This window comes from Schistocerca piceifrons, chromosome 3 (genome assembly GCF_021461385.2).
Source record: "Schistocerca piceifrons isolate TAMUIC-IGC-003096 chromosome 3, iqSchPice1.1, whole genome shotgun sequence".
In the NCBI taxonomy this organism is placed as follows: Eukaryota; Metazoa; Arthropoda; class Insecta; order Orthoptera; family Acrididae; genus Schistocerca; species Schistocerca piceifrons.
The window spans coordinates 943,446,962-943,465,381 of record NC_060140.1 but is presented as its reverse complement, the minus strand read 5'-3'; the positions used below and the strand labels follow the sequence as shown (position 1 = coordinate 943,465,381).

Below are 18,420 nucleotides of genomic sequence, written 5' to 3'. Positions count from 1 at the left end.
TGACTTACCCTCCTACAGGCAGCCCCTCGCCTCTCCCCTGTTAGGATTCAGTGATGTATCAGGGACCAGCCTCAGAGCGTGTGATGTCACCGATGACGACTCGTGTGGAGATTCTGTCAACCCGTATCAGGAAGTGGTAGTGAATGTCAACACAGATCTTATTTGCAGCTCTAATGTGTTTTTTGTTATGCAGCCGGGTAATGTGTACATCTTCTACGAACAAGCCAGCTTCCCCAGTGACAACTTAACTCACATTCATCTCCTCCAGTCTGTCCCCTTGCCTGTTGGTACTGACCCATCAACGGTCAAAGTCCTACGTACCACCACAGGCATTCAGATCCGCTATCCTGGCCCCTCACAACCCACCATCCCCTCCCCAGATCCCTCAACTGCTGTACGAGGATTCACCCGGTCAGGCAGGACCATCCGGCCCCCTCGCTGGCTCGAAGACTTCAATTACTAATGTAATGTAATGTAAGGTATGGTTTCTGATTAAACACCCTCTCCCTCCCCCTGGGTGTTCCCTTTACATGTATGCCCCAATATTTATGTTTGTGCTCCACACTCTAGGGGGGGGGGGGGGGGGCTAATGTGGCGACTATCGACCAAGTCGCGGTTAATATCTTTGTTTTTGGCAAGCTCTTTGCCCCAGTCTGTGGTCGCGCGCGAAAGTGTACGGACGTGTACCGAGAATTCAGAATGTAAACAACTGTATATGTGTGCTTAAGAGAAATAAAAATAGTGATTATTACATGTGGTGTAGCGTGCATCATTGGATTCGGCAACCCTACAACGCTTACCCATACACATTTACGATCTGCTGACATGGTTAGGTTCAGCTACTTATGCTATTAGGATTATTGCAAATTTTGGTGATAAACATATCAGTAAATTAGCCTACTATGCCTATTTTCATTCACTGCTTTCATATGGCATCATATTTTGGGGCAATTCGTCATTAAGAGAGAAAGTATTCATTGCACAAAAGTGTGTAATCAGATAATTGCTGGAGCCCACCCAAGATCACCTTGCACACACTTATTTAAGGAACTTTGGATACTCACAGTACCTTCACAATACATATATTCACTAATGAAATTTGTCATTAATAACCCATTGCAATTCAAAAATAGCAGCGACGTGCGTTGCTGCAACACTAGAAGAAAGGATGATATTCACTGCTCTGGATTAAATCTCACTTTGGCACAGAAAGGGATAAATTAAGCTGCCACAAAAATCTTTGGTCATTTGCCAAATAATATTAAAAGTCTGACAGATAGCCAACCAACATTTAAAAGCAAATTAAAAGAATTTCTGCATGACAACTCCTTCTACTCAATAGATGAATTCTTAGATATGAAGTAGTTACTGTAAAAAAATTATTAATTATTTTGTGTAAAGAAAATTATTGTTAAAGTGACACGTTCCACATCATTACGAAATGTCATATTCGTGATCTGTATGACCCATTTGTCCAAAGTACTTTGGACTGCTTCCATACTATGCCTGTTATGGCTCAAATTTTCTAAACGACAGATTTCTTCAACCAAAAATTGTTTCCCACTGTGATTTAAATGCAGGCCATGGCTGGTATGCATGGATCTAACATACATACATTTATTAAGTTCACATACAGAAATTTTGTACTCCTCTTTGCCTGCTTTATTTACAAACAAACGACTCAAAAAAAGAGATCGACAGGAAGTGCAAAATGGCTACGAAGGGATGGCTATAGAACAAATGTGAGGATGTAGAGGCATATCTCACTAGGGATAAGATAGATACGGCTTACAGGAAAATTAGAGAGACCTTTGGAGAAAAGAGGACCACTTGTATGAATATCAAGAGCTCAGATGGAAACCCAGTTTTAAGCAAAGAAGGGAAAGCAGAAAGGTGGAAGGAGTATATAGAGGGTCTATACAAACTCCGCCATTGCCAGTCCCAAGCCCGGGGCCCCATCTTGCAATTCATGGGGAAGGAGGAGGGGGAGGAGTAACAGCTTTGTAAAATAACCTGGGTACATCTGGCTCCGGATGGTAGCACCCAGTTAGGGCCCATACGTAGGGATACAGGTGAATCCTGGCCAATGGTCTCAAAGGCAGAAGAGGAACGTCACTTCCCAACGGCAGAGAGAGCAGAATGGCCACTGAAACATATCAGGTAGCAGCTGTACTCCATGTTAGGGGCGGCTACCAAAGGCGTCTGTATCCCCACACATCTTCTGGGTCTAACAACTTCAGTTGCATAACTGGATGGACACGAGCCGTCCCATCAAAAAAAATTTTCTTAGCTCATGGAATGGATCGCACTATGGAATCGAGATTACCCCAAGGGGACAATCCCCTGTTGACCAAGATCAACACAAGCAGGCATTTGGATTCTGGGGGACCTGCCAAAAAGTGCATAAGGGAAGAGTCGGAGCTCCCAAGAACCTCAAAGAAGATTAAAACTAAAAAGACTTTCAGAATTGGAACCATAAATGTACAGGCAATGATAAAGACTGGTAAACTTAAACAGGTAATAGATGAGATGAAAGAGAAAAGCAATGGAATATTAGCGATGCAAGAAACAAGATACACTGATTAATATACAGTGGAGTCAGAAGGCTCCATAGTACTGAAAGGGAAACCGAGAGTTAGAATGGGAAAGGAAAGACATGCACCTAGACGCTTTGGTTCAGGTAGAGGACAAGAGATATGAGGATGGCATAACTGAAATGAAGAGCAGGTCAGAAAGGATATCAACACTGACATTTCTAGCAGGAACCAAAAAGCATACAATAATACACGGACACGCACCTACAAATGACAAGAACAGGAAAGACAAGAAAGTTGCATACAGTTTCTGGGAGGAGCTAGATGATACACTGAATAACAAACATTTAAAGATACTCGTAGGAGATTTTAATGCGCAGATTGGAAGAGAGAAGCAACATAAACGAGTGGTGGGTGAGTACCCTGTACACCAGTGGATAAACAAAAATGGAGAAAGACTAATTGAACTGTGTCGAGAACACAAAATGAGATTGATAACAATACACTTCAGGGCCAAACCGTGTAAGAAAAAGACAGGGGCAAACCCATGCACCTGCCTCGGCAAATTCCAAATTGACCACATAGCAGTCAGCTGGACAAACGCTAAAGAGATCATGAACACAAAGGTCAGGAAGAACACAAGAATAGAACCGGATCACTATCTTACAGAAGTTAAGTGCCTTTGGATTCCAAACAGGGACAGACTGCCACAGATGAATAGAAGAACAGAAAACATAAAGGTAGGCAGAGACAAATTAAGACACAATCGATCCAGATATGAGAAAGGAATTGAATCATTCAATGAATGGGACGACATGAAGCAAAATATGGCAAAACAGGCTGAAGTACGGAGAATGGAAGAAAAGAAACGGAAGAACTGGTGGTGGAACAAGGAATGTGAGGAAGCGATATACAGACGCACAGGAAAGCCTGAAGAGACTGGAGCAGCAAGAAGGACCTGGAAAAATGGGAAGTTATCTTAGGAGCAAGAAAGGAAGCGACCCGAACAATAAGATGGACCAGAAGACAGAAGATGAAGCAGGAACTGGACGAGATTGAGACCAACGTCAGGAAAAACGACAGCAGAGACTTTTTCGGGAAATTCAAAAAGAGTCTGATTGGATACAAGGGTAGAGAACTGTTTACAAGAGATAAGAAAGGGGAGCTGGCTGTTAGCGCGAAGGAGAACTGTAAGATTTTTGCAGAGTACTTTCATGACCTGCTGAACTGTGAACCACCTGAAGACGAACTGGAACTGAGTACTGACACAGAAGAGAGAGAGCCGTGCCCTCCAACCAGGGATGAAGTCGGTCATGCCATAAGCGATCTAAAGAATAATAAGGCAACTGGAGAAGATGGTATAGCAACCGAGATGATAAAGTTGGGAGGCAACAAAGCAATAGACAACATGACCAACATAATCCACCAGATCTGGAGAACAAATAAGTTGCCAGAAGGATGGAAGAATGCAATTGTGGAAGGGGGACAAGAGAGATGCAAACAACTACAGAAGAATATCGCTTCTAGAGGTTGGATACAAAATGCTCAAGAGAGTAGAACAACAGGTAGAAAGTACAATTGGTGACTACCAAGCGGGATTCAGGAAGGGAAGAGGTTATATAGAACAGATATTTATCCTGAAGCAACTGATCAAACATAGGGCCTTAAAAAACAAAAAGACAGTAATATCCTTCGTGGACTTCACAAAGGCATACGACTCCATCGACAGGCAGACTCTTGTTAGGATCCTGAAGAACAGAGGACTTGATGGAACTACACAAGATCTCATAAAAGAAATTCCGACAGACACAAAAGCATGGGTGAGATTCAGAGGAGCACTGTCAGAAGATTTTGAGATCAAGACTGGTGTTAAACAAGGAGATGGATTGTCACCATTGTTGTTCAATATAGCACTGGACAAAGCGATCAGGCAGTGGAGAGCAATACACGAGGAAATGGGAATACCAAAGATCCATGTGGGGGACAAAAAGGACAACAGGGCTCATGTGGACTGCCTAGCCTTTGCAGACAACATAGCAATAGTAAGTGAGACGGAAGAAGACTCAAAGACACAACTCGACAACTTAAGTAAGGTAGCCAGAAAGATGGGACTGAGAATCGCCTATAACAAGACAAAGACATTAAACACCACTGCAGACTGGGAAACACCGGAAGGCACTGTGCAAATGGTGGACAAATTTAAATACCTACGAGAATTTATAACAGGAAGGAACAGGAGCATGGAGGGAATAACAGAGAGGATAAAGAAGATGAGGTCAGCCTCCTGTATGACAAGAGAGAGATACAATAAAAAGAATATATCCACAGAAGCAAAGATAAGCCACTACAAGGCAACAGTGTGGAATGCAGTATTATATGCTGCTGAGATAATGACACTAGGAAGAAATGGGGCAGAAAAACTAGAGAAAGAACAGAGAAAAATATTGAGAAAAATACTAGGTCCCAAAAGAGGTGGAGAGAGGTGAATGCGAAGACCTAGGGAAGAATCGTACCGGAAGTTGAGAACAATATCTGGGGAAATCAGACTCAAAAGAGCAAGGTTTGCTGGACATGTAGTTGGGATGAGTATGGACAGAATGATAAAGAGAGTCTGGGAAACAACAGGGAGGACAAGGGGCAAGACAGAACAAAGTGGGTTGTTAAACTTCAGAAGGACTGGTTGGAATTGGGGATCAAGGTCGAAGGAAAGGAAAATTGGAGGAACAAATATAAACCGACCAATATGCCGGAGATCAGTGACAGAGAAGAATACAGGAAAAGATTAGAGTGTCACCAGTGGAGCCGACAGGAGAAAAGGACACTGAAGATCTCGGAAGAAGAGCGGGGAGAAGAAGAGAAAGAATGACGAGGTTCTGGGAGAAGAAGAGGAAAATACAGTCCATGAAGGGGCTACCCAAGGTCCTATAGAGGCCGTAATGCAAGAAGAAAAAGAAAAGAGTCCAAGAAGAAGAAGAAGAAGAAGAAGAAGAAGAGGGTCTATGCAAGGGTGATGTATGTGAGGACAAAATTATGGAAATGGAAGAGGATGTAGATGAAGATGAAATGAGAGATATGATTCTGCTTGAAGAGTTTGACAGAGCACTGAAAGGCCTAAGTTGAAACAAGGCCCTGGGAATAGACAACATTCCATTAGAATTACTGACAGCCTTGGGAGAGCCAATCCTGACTAAACTCTACCATCTGGTGAGCAAGATGTATGAGACAGGCGAAATACCCTCAGACTTCAAGAAGAATATAATAATTCCAATCCCAAAGAAAGCAGGTGTTGACAGATGTGAAAATTATCTAACTATCAGTTTAGTAAGACACAGCTGCAAAATACTAATGCAAATTCTTTACAGACAAATGGAAAAACTGGTAGAAACTGACCTCGGGGAAGATCAGTTTGGATTCTGTAGAAAGGTTGGAACACATGAGGCAATACTGACCCTACGACTTATCTTAGAAGATATATTAAGGAAACACAAATCTACGTTTCTAGCATTTGTAGACTTAGAGAAAGCTTTTGACAATGTTGACTGGAATACTCTCTTTCAAACCCTGAAGGTTGCAGGGGTCAAACACAGGGAGCAAAAAGCTATTTACAATTTGTACAGAAACCAGATGGCAGTTATAAGAGTCGAGGGACATGAAAGGGAAGCAGTGGTTGGGAAGGGAGTAAGACAGGGTTGTAGCCTCTCCCCGATGTTATTCAATCTGTATATTGTGCAAGCAGTAAAGGAAACAAAAGAAAAATTCAGAGTAGGTATTAAAATCTATGGAGAAGAAATAAAAACTTTGAGGTTCGCCGATGACATTGTAATTCTGTCAGAGACAGCAAAGGACTTGGAAGAGCAACTGAACGGAATGGACAGTGTCTTGAAAGGAGGCTATAAGATGAACATCAACAAAAGCAAAACAAGGATAATGGAATGTAGTCCTATTAAGTTGGGAGATGCTGAGGGAATTAGATTAGGTATTGAGACACTTAAAGCAGTAAATGAGTTTTGCTATTTGGGGAGCAAAATAACTGATGATGGTCGTAGTAGAGAGGATATAAAATGTAGACTGGCAGTGGCAAGGAAAGCGTTTCTGAAGAAGATAAATTTGTTAACATCGTGTATAGATTTAAGTGTCAGGAAGTCTTTTCTGAAAGTATTTGTGTGGAGTGTAGCTATGTATGAAAGTGAAACATGGACAATAAATAGTTTAGACAAAAAGAGAATAGAAGCTTTCAAAATGTGGTGCTACAGAAGGATGCTGAAGATTAGATGGGTAGATCACATAACTAATGAGGAGGTATTGAATAGAATTGAGGAGAAGAGAAATTTGTGGCACAACTTGACTAGAAGAAGGGATCGGTTGGTAGGACATATTCTGAGGCATAAAGGGATTACCAATTTAGTATTGGAGGGCAGCATGGAGAGTAAAAATCGTAGAGGGAGACCAAGGGGTGAATACACTAAACAGATTCAGATGGATGTAAGTTGCAGTAGGTACTGGGAGAGCTGCATCAAACCAGTCTCTGGATTGAAGAACACAACAACTACAACATGATACTCTAATAAGCATTCATCCAGATATATGCTATAACCGTTGTAATGTATCTAATTGATGATATGAATGTAATAGAGGGAAATATTCCATGTGGGAAAAATATATCTAAAAACAAAGATTATGTAACTTACCAAACGAAAGCATTGGTATGTTGATAGACACACAAGTAAACACAAACACACACACAAAATTCAAACTTTTGCACCAACGGTTGCTTCATCAGGAAAGAGGGAAGGCGAGGGAAAGACGAAAGGATGTGGGTTTTAAGGGAGACGGTAGAGAGTCATTCCAATCACGGGAGTGGAAAGACTTACCTTACGGGGGAAAAAAGTACAGGTATACACTCACACATACACACATATCCATCCGCACATATACAGACACAAGCAGACATTTGTAAGGCAAAGAGTTTGGGCAGAGATGTCAGTCGAGGCGGAAGTACAGAGGCAAAGATGTTGTTGAATGACAGGTGGGGTATGAACGGCAGCAACTTGAAATTAGCGGAGGTTGAGGCCTGGTGGGTAACGGGAAGAGTGGATATACTGAAGGGCAAGTTCCCATCTCCGGAGTTCTGACAGGTTGATGTTAGTGGGAAGTATCCAGATAACCCGGACGGTGTAACACTGTACCAAGCTGTGCTGGCCGTGCACCACGGCATGTTTAGCCACAGGGTGATCCTCACTACCAACAAACACTGTCTGCCTGTGTTCTTTCATGCGAATGGACAGTTTGTTGCTGGTCATTCCCACATAGAAAGCTTCACAGTGTAGGCAGGTCAGTTGGTAAATCATGTGGGTGCTTTCACACGTGGCTCTGCTTTGATCGTGTACACCGTCCGGGTTACAGGACTGGAGTAGGTGGTGGTGGGAGGGTGCATGGGACAGGTTTTACACCGGGGCTGTTACAAGGGTAGGAGCCAGAGGGTAGGGAAGGTGGTTTGGGGACTTCATAGGGATGAACCAAGAGGTTACGAAGGTTAGGTGGACGGCGGAAAGACACTCTTGGTGGAGTGGGGAGGATTTCATGAAGGATGGATCTCATTTTGGGGCAGGATTTGAGGAAGTCGTATCCCTGCTGGAGAGCCACATTCAGAGTCTGATCCAGTCCCGGAAAGTATCCTGTCACAAGTGGGGCACTTTTGGGGTTCTTCTGTGGGAGGTCCTGGGTTTAAGGGGATGAGGAAGTGGCTCTGGTAATTTGCTTCTGTACCAGGTCGGGAGGGTAGTTGCGGGATGCGAAAGCTGTTATCAGGTTGTTGGTGTAATGGTTCAGGGATTCCGGACTGGAGCAGATTCGTTTGCCACCTGTTTCCTAGGCTGTAGGGAAGGGACCGTTTGATGTGTAATGGGTGGCAGCTGTCATAATGGAGGTACTGTTGCTTGTTGGTGGGTTTGATGTGGACGGATGTGGGAAGCTGGCCACTGTCCTACTCCAAATCCCATGCCACTTTCCTTGACATTGACCTCCATCTGTCCAACTAGGTCTTCGTGGTAAACGAATCTGCTCCTGTCCGGAATCCCTGAACCATTACACCAACAACCTGATAACAGCTTTCACATCCCGCAACTACCCTTCCGACCTGGCACAGAAGCAAATTACCAGAGCCACTTCCTCATCCCCTCAAACCCAGAGCCTCCCACAGAAAAACCCCAAAAGTGCTCCACTTGTGACAGGATACTTTCCGGGACTGGATCAGACTCAGAATGTGGCTCTCCAGCAGGGATACAACTTCCTCAAATCCTGCCCTGAAATGAGATCCATCCTTCATGAAATCCTCCCCACTCCACCAAGAGTGTCTTTCCGCCGTCCACCTAACCTTCGTAACCTCTTGGTTCATCCCTATGAAATCCCCAAACCACCTTCCCTACCCTCTGGTTCCTACCCTTGTAACCGCCCCTGGTGTAAAACCTGTCCCATGTACCCTCCCACCACCACCTACTCCAATCCTGTAACCCGGACGGTGTACACGATCAAAGGCAGAGCCACGTGTGAAAGCACCCACGTGATTTACCAACTGACCTGCCTACAGTGTGAAGCTTTCTATGTGGGAATGACCAGCAACAAACTGTCCATTCGCATGAATGAACACAGGCAGACAGTGTTTGTTGGTAATGAGGATCACCATGTGGCTAAACATGCCTTGGTGCACGGCCAGCACATCTTGGAACAGTGTTACACTGTCCGGGTTATCTGGATACTTCCCACTAACACCAACCTGTCAGAACTCCGGAGATGGGAACTTGCCCTTCAGTATATTCTCTCATCCCGTTACCCACCAGGCCTCAACCTCCGCTAATTTCAAGCTGCTGCCGCTCATACCTCACCCTTCATTCAACAACATCTTTGCCTCTGTACTTCCGCCTCGACTGACATCTCTGCCCAAACTCTTTGCCTTACAAATATCTGCTTGTGTCTGTATATGTGCGGATGGATGTGTGTGTGTGTGTGTGTGTGTGTGTGCGAGTGTATACCTGTCCTTTTTTTCCCCCTAAGGTAAGTCTTTCCGCTCCCGGGATTGGAATGACTCCTTACCCACTCCCTTAAAACCCACATCCTTTCGTCTTTCCCTCTCCTTCCCTCTTTCCTGATGAAGGAACCGTTGGTTGCGAAAGCTTGAATTTTGTGTGTATGTTTGTGTTTACTTGTGTGTCTATCAATATACCAACACTTTCATTTGGTAAGTTATATCATCTTTGTTTTTAGATATATTTTTAATGTATCTAATATATATATTTATTTATTTAATATATGAAAGGTGAAACGTTACCAAAAGTCTCAAAATGTTCTACTCCAATTTTTACTGACACTTTAATAAACTTTCAAACAGGTATACACTGTACATTATTCCAGTTTTAAATGACAGTGTACAGGTTTAGAAAGACGAATGTGAGAAATAAAATGCCACACTGTGCTGCAAAATTTGCGGTTTTGATTTATTTCTTGCAGTGCTTCAACTATGAAAGGAGGGCATGTAAGACACTAGACAAATTGTTTCTCTTGTATTTATTCTCTGTCCTTACATATATTTTCAAACAAAAATGGTATACACAGTGATGTGCTGTTTGTTTTCTCCCTCACCACTGGTTTTACAGAAAACAAGAAAGTTGTATTTAAAGCTTACCAGCTTATGACTAGAATGCTACTACAGAATCTAAATCATCCAAACCTTTGCAATCCTACCCATTCAGAGATTAAACTATGTGAAAACTACCATTGAAGCTACTTCCCTCACGGATCCAGAAGGGAGACAGAGGGAAAGGAGTAAATGGATATAGAAAGTAGGCAGAGGGAATGAGGAGGAGATGGACAAGGAAAGAGGGGAGGAGGAGAGAGGCAGAGAGAAAAGGGGAGGGGGGATTTAATTATGTATATCCAATTCTCATATGTATTTAGCAGTTGTGAAGCGTTGCCGAGTTGATTAGTTTGTAACAATTATTGGAAATCCAAGTAGCCTATACTGTAGGTGTGTAGAACTGATCAACAAATAAACCAAAAAGAAGACGGGAGAATTGATATGGAGTTCAGTTGTGTTATTTTTTCTCTTAGTCAGTTTTCCTATTTATATATTATGTACATTTACTAAGTTTAGTACAATTCACTTCCAGCTGCTTGCATACCTTACAGCCTTGATTTTCTCTTGTGTTGTGATTCTTGAGTTTCTCCCGGCCTATTTGATAATCAAAATATCCACGGGTGTGCTGCCGGTCTATAGTGTCCAACGGGCACAATATTTCGGCGATCATACATGTTGCCATCATCAGGTGAACTGACGGACTGAGCTCCTGTGAACGTGCCGGCACGGAGATCCGTGCGCTATGGCTGCTCAGAGGGAACTGGGTTCGGTCGCGGCGGCGGCCGATTTAAATACCCTCCGCCCGCGGCGCGCTCCCTCCGCCGGGTATTTAAATCGGCCGCCGCCGCGACCGAACCCAGTTCCCTCTGAGCAGCCATAGCGCACGGATCTCCGTGCTGGCACGTTCACAGGAGCTCAGTCCGTCAGTTCACCTGATGATGGCGACATATATGATCGCCGAAATATTGTGCCCGTTGGACACTGTAGACCGGCAGCACACCCGTGGATATTTTGATTCTCTTGTGTTGTTTCTAAGCCTTCACTATTCTTCAATCGCGAGCTAACATCCCAAACATGTTTGGGCTCACATGCAGTTCCTCTTCATTGAAATTTCTTGGCTCAAACTTGACTAGGGGTTGAACCGCATGTGTCGCATTACACGCCCTAAATTAGACTCTTGTGACCCTTTGGATAAATTGTCTGGCTGATGGCAAGTTTGCGAAATACAAAGTTAACATAACATATAATAACAGTAATAATAATATCGGGAGCTAAATTAACGACCCATAAACGATGTAGGCCACACAGTTGTGATTTGTTTAGAATGATGTTTATTCAGAAAGCAAAATAATAGCGAAAGTGGTCGTATTTAGAGTTACTGTTACACTCGAGTGCATATCTATTTGACACAGTTCGATCATTCACAACCTCATCTCAAAACAAGTCCAAAACTCCAGCTCAATATTTACACAAAAAGTTATATTTCACACAGGAGTGCAGCTGCTCACCGCTCAGAGACTATGTCCCGCAATACAACACAACGCGAAATTTTCTAAGTCATTTCACTTCCTAGCTGCATAAAGACCAACTGTCCGCTTTGATGCCTAAATCCGAACTGTACCCTTTGATGTCTCAACCAGAACTGTCCGCTTTCACGTCTGCATCAGCACTGTCCCTACGCCTGTCGCCGGCCACACTTCCCATGCGCCAAACATACTCATACAACTGACTAGGGCAGTTCCCTTTCCTGAAGCCATCCATCCAATTGGCTACAGCTTATTCTACATTATACATTTACATTTTAACATACCATATTTAAATAATCAAAGCTTGACCACTTTCACATTCTAAATAAAGTAACAATAATATCCATTACATACGAAACATTAAATTCTTTTACATAAAACCAATATAATTTCCTTCTTAACTTTGAATGGCACGGCCAGTAGTCTTGCACCAATGTGCTTTCCGATAAATAAATACAGAACAAAAGTAACTATTACACATTAAGCTTTACAGTAAATATTCTGTTACCTAATGGTTCAGTACGGTGTCATGCTGTCATTGTTCAATGTGTTTTGTGTGGAGGAAATGATGATCTGATGCTTAACTGTAAATAATGATAATTTAAATTTACTATATCTGTTAAACAAATAAAGTTACAGGGTTGATGTTTACACCATTTGTCATTTTAATGGTGCGCTTCTATATGAAATGTTGATCATTAAGATTGACCAAAGCAGTTTTTAGCATTCAGGTCTTTGTTAAAAAACTTGTTGATTTCACTTTAACAGTAAATCCTAAACTATTATAGATACAATCAACATTCAAGTTTTATTGGGATCACCATGAAATTTTATGGAGGATGGCAGATTAAAATTACTGTGGCTTAATTCCCTGCATTACTATAGAATTTTCAATAGATAATTTGCCAGTTTACATTACTTACATTATCCTCTAAGTTTTCGGAACATTATTAACAATCTTCTCTGGCTAATACTGTAGCAAACTGCTCATAAAGAGTGAACTAAACTTCATTTTTCACAACTACATCCATATTGCTGTGAATTCAATGTCAGCTCTGAGTCAGTTCCTCAATATACATTTTAAATGGGATTGGATCAGGACACAGCCTTGCCTTAGTCCTTTTGTTATGAGAAATTTCGAAGAAACTTTGACACAAAATCTGTAATGTTTGATACCTGGTACCTGAAATAATTTAATATAGTTCTCACTTGTTTCAGGCCTGGAACTTACAGACATCAAGCACCGCTCTGTTATCAACCGCTACGCATCCTGTAGCATGGCCCTTGGAATGATGCTTGCTGGTCTGGTGTCTTGGGCACTGCCCAACTGGAACTATTTCATGTCATTTGCAGCCCTCAGTTGTTTTGCCCTGTTCTTCTTCTTCAGGTGATGCATATAAAATGAAAGGTGTGAAGGAGTACTTGTTTTTTAATACAATGATGATAAAAATGTGGGCAGTTTATGTGTGTGTCAGCGAATATTGTTTGGAAGCGGCAGTTCATCAGGAGACTGATTTTCAAGAGCAAAGAATGCATAACAATCTGACACAAAGTACAAAACCACATGAATGGCCAGTCACTTCAGAGACCTTTATCGTTGCTGTTCACAATACACTGGAATAGTACAATGGTTAAAAAGCAGCTGCATTATCGTGAACTTGGTATTACTGTTGCACTGTGATCAGAAACAATCTGAACAGCTGGTCAGGTTATTGCAGGTTAGGTTGTGCCAAGAAATAACTGTTACAAATAAATAAATAAATAAAATAAACTGATAGGTTGAGCAATTTCTGAGTTAATTGTCATTGAAGTTAGACAATCAGACCATTATGTGCACAAATTCAAGTGTCCTGGTGGACACAGAGCCACCAAATGTGTGCTTCATTTGGTTTCCTAAAACCGAACAAGGCAGCAGTACAAACATTGGAAATGGGATGGTAGTAAGGATTGAACCTGAGCCAAAGGCTGAGCAATCTCATGCACTGTTATCTAAGCAATGAGAATAATGACACTAATTGCGTCTGGTAGGCCACATGAATTTTCGTGCGCAATTGCCTAATTGGCTAACTTCAATGCTAATTTATTCAGAAACAATGTGACATATCGAATTTTTTTCTTAACAACTATTACTCAGTGCAGCCCACACTACAAAACTCTCACAAACTTTTCAGACTTTCTTGCCACCATTAACTTGCTTAATACAATTCAAATGTCAACAAGAGTGGAGTTGAGTTCTGGAGTTGAATGAGAATACAAGAAATGGAGCAGGATTCAAACCCACCCAGTAGTTCCATGAATCAGACGTCATATAACAGCAGGATGAGCAACATAGTGCAGTAGACAAAACTTGTATGACACATAGATAAACTCTTGATGTACGTTAATAAAAAGCATCAACAAAAAATGCAATTATAAAACCCATAAGCACACACACACACACACACACAAACATTTATAGTAAATCAGTGTTTGTGGTTTAGTTACTGCAGCAGATATTCTAACTAACATACTGTGTTACATCTAGCTGTTTCCTAAAAGAGGAGTAGCAGTATTTATTATCTGCATTGTAAAAGGAAGGAAGGAAGATTGGATTAACGTCACTTCGACATTGAAGTCATTTGAGACAAGCTCGAATTGTATCAAGGATGGGAAGCAAGTCAGCTGTGCCCTTTCAAAGATACTATCCAGACATTTGCCTTAAGCAGTTAAGGGAAATAATGGAAAACCTAAATCTAAATGGCCAGATGCTGGTTTGCATTTATTGTGAATTAACTGTTTTCAAGTTTGCTAACAACTGTAGGCAACCTCAAAACGTTTTAGATACTAGTAATTTTTAACACAAGTTTTTGTGTTGCCTTAAAAGAAATTTTTTTTTGGGTATTTGCTTCAATTCTTACAGGAAATTCGCACAAGTTTTTAGCTCAACAGATTAAAAGATAATCAGCAGACTTAATTTAAAGTTGTTTGTTCACTGCCAAAATGCTGCCCCACTGTGAATGCTGCTCTCAAACATGGGATGACTTGGCTGACATTCATAAACAGCTGGAAACCGCGCTGACTACTGTCAAATGATTGGCAGCTGCTGTGAATCATTGCGATGGAAGATCTCCCAAGATTTGTGTACCTGTGCTACCGGTACCAGAGCTACCTCAAGTACTATCCTTTCCTGTGGATCCTGTCTCCTCTGCAGAAAGCACAGGATCTGTCATTACTCATCTATTTGACCGAGAGTGGCCTGTCAACAGTAGATCTAGACATCCTGTGGAGGTTGGACGGGAACCATGGAGGACTCAGGGTGTTGTACTCATCCCTCTAACCAATAAGTTTGAGGTGCTGTCTTTCACTGAAACTGAGTCAGTGGTACTCGCTTCACCTGTCTGGTGTCAAGAGCAGGCAAACATGAAAGGGTAGGGGTCAATTAAACACTGGCAATTCAAATGTATGATGAATGATGGTGCTCCTTAAGGAAATGGTAGGAAGAGACAGGAAAGGACACCAAGTGCTTCAGTGTGTATGCCTGGGGGCCTCATTCAATATGTTGAAGAGGCTATTGCAGCAGCCATTGAGGGAACAGCAGATTGTGACACACATTGCACAAATAATGCCTGTCGTCTGGACTCTGAGGTCATTCTTGGGTCATTGCAGCGACTGACTGAGGAGACAGAAGATCAGCCTTGCACATGGCGTTTCAATGAAGCTCACAATTTGCAGCATTGTCTCCAGAACTGATCATGGCCCTCTGGTTCTGACTTGAAGCAAATAACAGAAGCCGAGACTTCAGAGGTTATGTGGCAAGCTAGGCTGCAACATCCTGGACTTGCGCCATGGGGTTGAGAATTGTAGGGTCCCCCTAAATGGGTCAGGTACCTGACTGTGTTTGGGCTGAATACAAGGGTTTTCTAGATTAGGCAACTCTCCATACAATACAGATGATGATAGCAGCAGGATTCATGGAAGTATCAGTGTAAGATCGAAAGAAATGCCTCCCACAGCTGAGAGTATTAAAATCCTAATGATAAACTGCCAAAGCATTCACAACAAAGTGCCTGTGTTTGAAGTGCTCTGGAACAGCTGTGAAGCTCACTTAAACACTGGATACGGAAAGCTAGTTGAAATCTGAAATTGATAACAGTGAGATTTTTGGGGAATAATTAAGTGTATATTGAAAGAATAGGCAAATGGAAATGGAGGTGCTGTACTTGTCACAATAGACAAGAAACTGCAGTCCAGCAAGGTAGAAACTGAAACTGCATATGAGATTGTTTGGGCAAGGCTCAGTATTAGGGCTGGGCATAATATGATAACTGCATCCTTCTATCACCCACAAAACTCGTTTCCTGATGTACTGAAAACTTTAGAGAAAACCTCAGTTCACTTCTACAGAAATTCCCCAATCATACTATAATCATCTACAGAGACTTTAATCATATAACAATTAACTAGGAAAATGATAGTTTTGTTAGTGGTGGTCGTGATGATACATCCTTCAAAACATTACTAAATGCCTTCTCTGAAAACTTCCTAGAACAGACAGTTAGGAACCCCACTCATGGGGAAATGTATTGGATCTACTGGCAACAAACAAACCTGACCTCCTTGAGGCTGTCCACATCAAAATTGGTATCAGTGACCATGACACAGTTGTGGCAACAATGATTACCAAAGTACGAAGGACAACTAAAGCAAGCAGAAAGATATATATGTTCAGTAAACATTATATTCCAATGAAGAACTTGGAAGTTTCAGCACAGGGCAGGAGCACATAGAGAAACTATGGCTCGAGTTTAAAAGACTAGTTTACTGTGCTCTGGATAGGTATGTACCCAGTGGAACAGTTCGTAATGGGTGGGACCCTCCATGGTATACAGTCACTGTAAAGAAACTTCTAAAGAAACAAAGATTACTGCACAATATGTGTAAAACAAAGTGTAGGGCTATAGATAGAGACATGCTGGATGGAACATGTCTGGCTATTGGAACATGTCTGGCTATCAACATGACAAAGTGTGATGCCTTCAATGACTACCATAGCAGAATATTATCAAATGATATTTCATAAAACTCAAAGAAATTCTGGTCATATGTGAAGGTTGTTAGTAGCACCAAAGTTAGTGTCCATTCCCTAGCGAATGAGACAGGAACTGGAATTGGGGGTAGCAAAGCAAAGGATGAAATGCTTCACTCCATTTTCAAAAGTTCCTTTAGAATTGCCCCAATTTAATCCACCACTGAAAAGATCAATGAAATAAGTGTGTTAGTTTCAGTGGTGTTGATAAAAAGCTGAAATTGTTAAAACTGAACAAAACTTCAGGCCCCAATGGAATCCCTGTCAGATTGTATACTGAATTTATGGTTGAGTTATCCCCTCTTCTAACTACAATCTGTCGTAGTTTTTGGAAAAAAGCACAGGTCACACCCGTCTACAAGAAAGGTAGTAGAAGTGATTCACAAAACTACCATCCAATATCTTTGATTAGATTAGATTAGATTAGATTCAGTTTTTGTTCAGTGTTTGTTCCATAGACCCAAAAAATGAGATGATGCTTGTGGGTGTGGAACATGTCAGAAAGTATTATATGAAAAACGTAAAACATTTGAATATAATACTACCCTGATTGTTTGTTCGGAGATTGTCACAATAGGTGAACAGTGAACTGGGACTGATAATATTTACAGAATTAATACATAGTCTGAATGAAACACTGTTATGCACTTTTAATAAATTTATCATACACAAAATACCTAATCTTCACTGTTGTGACCAAGTGCTGTCAAAACTGAAATCTAACTGACATTTGGGTCAATGGAAGTGTCCGATTCCACCCATCTGCTTTGACGTGACACAAGGGTGTTGTGATATGTTACGTCATTACGGCATGGAGTTTATGAGTTTGTTGTGTTTGTAGATGTCGTCTTGTAGTGTTTGCTGGTGCCCTCTAGTGGTGTGTGTGTATGTGCTGAGTGTAATGTATTGTATTGGGTTCATTTAAGCTTTGGTGTTGGATCTGTGAACTCATTAGCAGTGTTTGTAGTTCAGGACATAAGGTTTAGAAGTTTTTTCTGTGAGTTATCAATAATTTTTTGATTATGTGTTTGGTGTTTTCGTTAATGTTATTGGTTTACTGTTTGTCGTGTGGTAAGACAATTTATTTATTGTGTGGCTTCTGTTGTTGGGTACAGATATGAAGAAATACACAATCCCATGTTACGATCGGACATGGGGGAGGACATGTTGTCTGTTATTAAACTCCTGCAGTTATTTGGAATAATTGTTGAGATTGTGAAGTGTAGTATTTGTCCCAAGAACATTAGGCTAACCAGAATTCCAACATCTTGGACCAGGGACAGGTACATGTGGCAGTTTGTGTGTGTGTGTGTGTGTATGAGGGAGTGGGGGTGGGGTTGGGGGGGTTGACCTAGTTTGCACTGCCAGAATTTGTTGGTAGTAACTATTTTTTTGTGTCTATTCTACTCGAGTTGTGATGTTTTGTGTATTTACAGTATATTGATTGTGTTTTAATTTATGTAGGAATGTTTAATTATTGGGTTTTTGAGGTCCTGTGGTTTCTGTTTTATTTTTTTGTAGTTGTAGGTGTTGGTTTTCTAGTATTAATAGTTTTTGTTGACCTATGTAGGTCAGGGGAAATGACGAATTCCAATTTTCTTAGTTGTAGCCATTGGTGTTTTGGTATTGTCAGCTATGGTTGACCTAAATAGGTCAAGGGAAATG

General features: G+C 41.6%; 1 protein-coding gene across 1 annotated transcript in view; it reads left to right on the top strand.

Annotated features, from left to right (window-relative positions):
- The window catches only part of LOC124789243 (solute carrier family 22 member 7-like), a 75,029-nt gene that overhangs the window by 49,184 nt on the left and 7,425 nt on the right, over positions 1 to 18,420 (top strand). Inside the window, exon 4 of the mRNA XM_047256537.1 lies at positions 12,909 to 13,077. Within this exon, the coding sequence (XP_047112493.1) occupies positions 12,909 to 13,077 (169 nt within the window). The remainder of the gene's footprint in view (positions 1 to 12,908; positions 13,078 to 18,420) is intronic.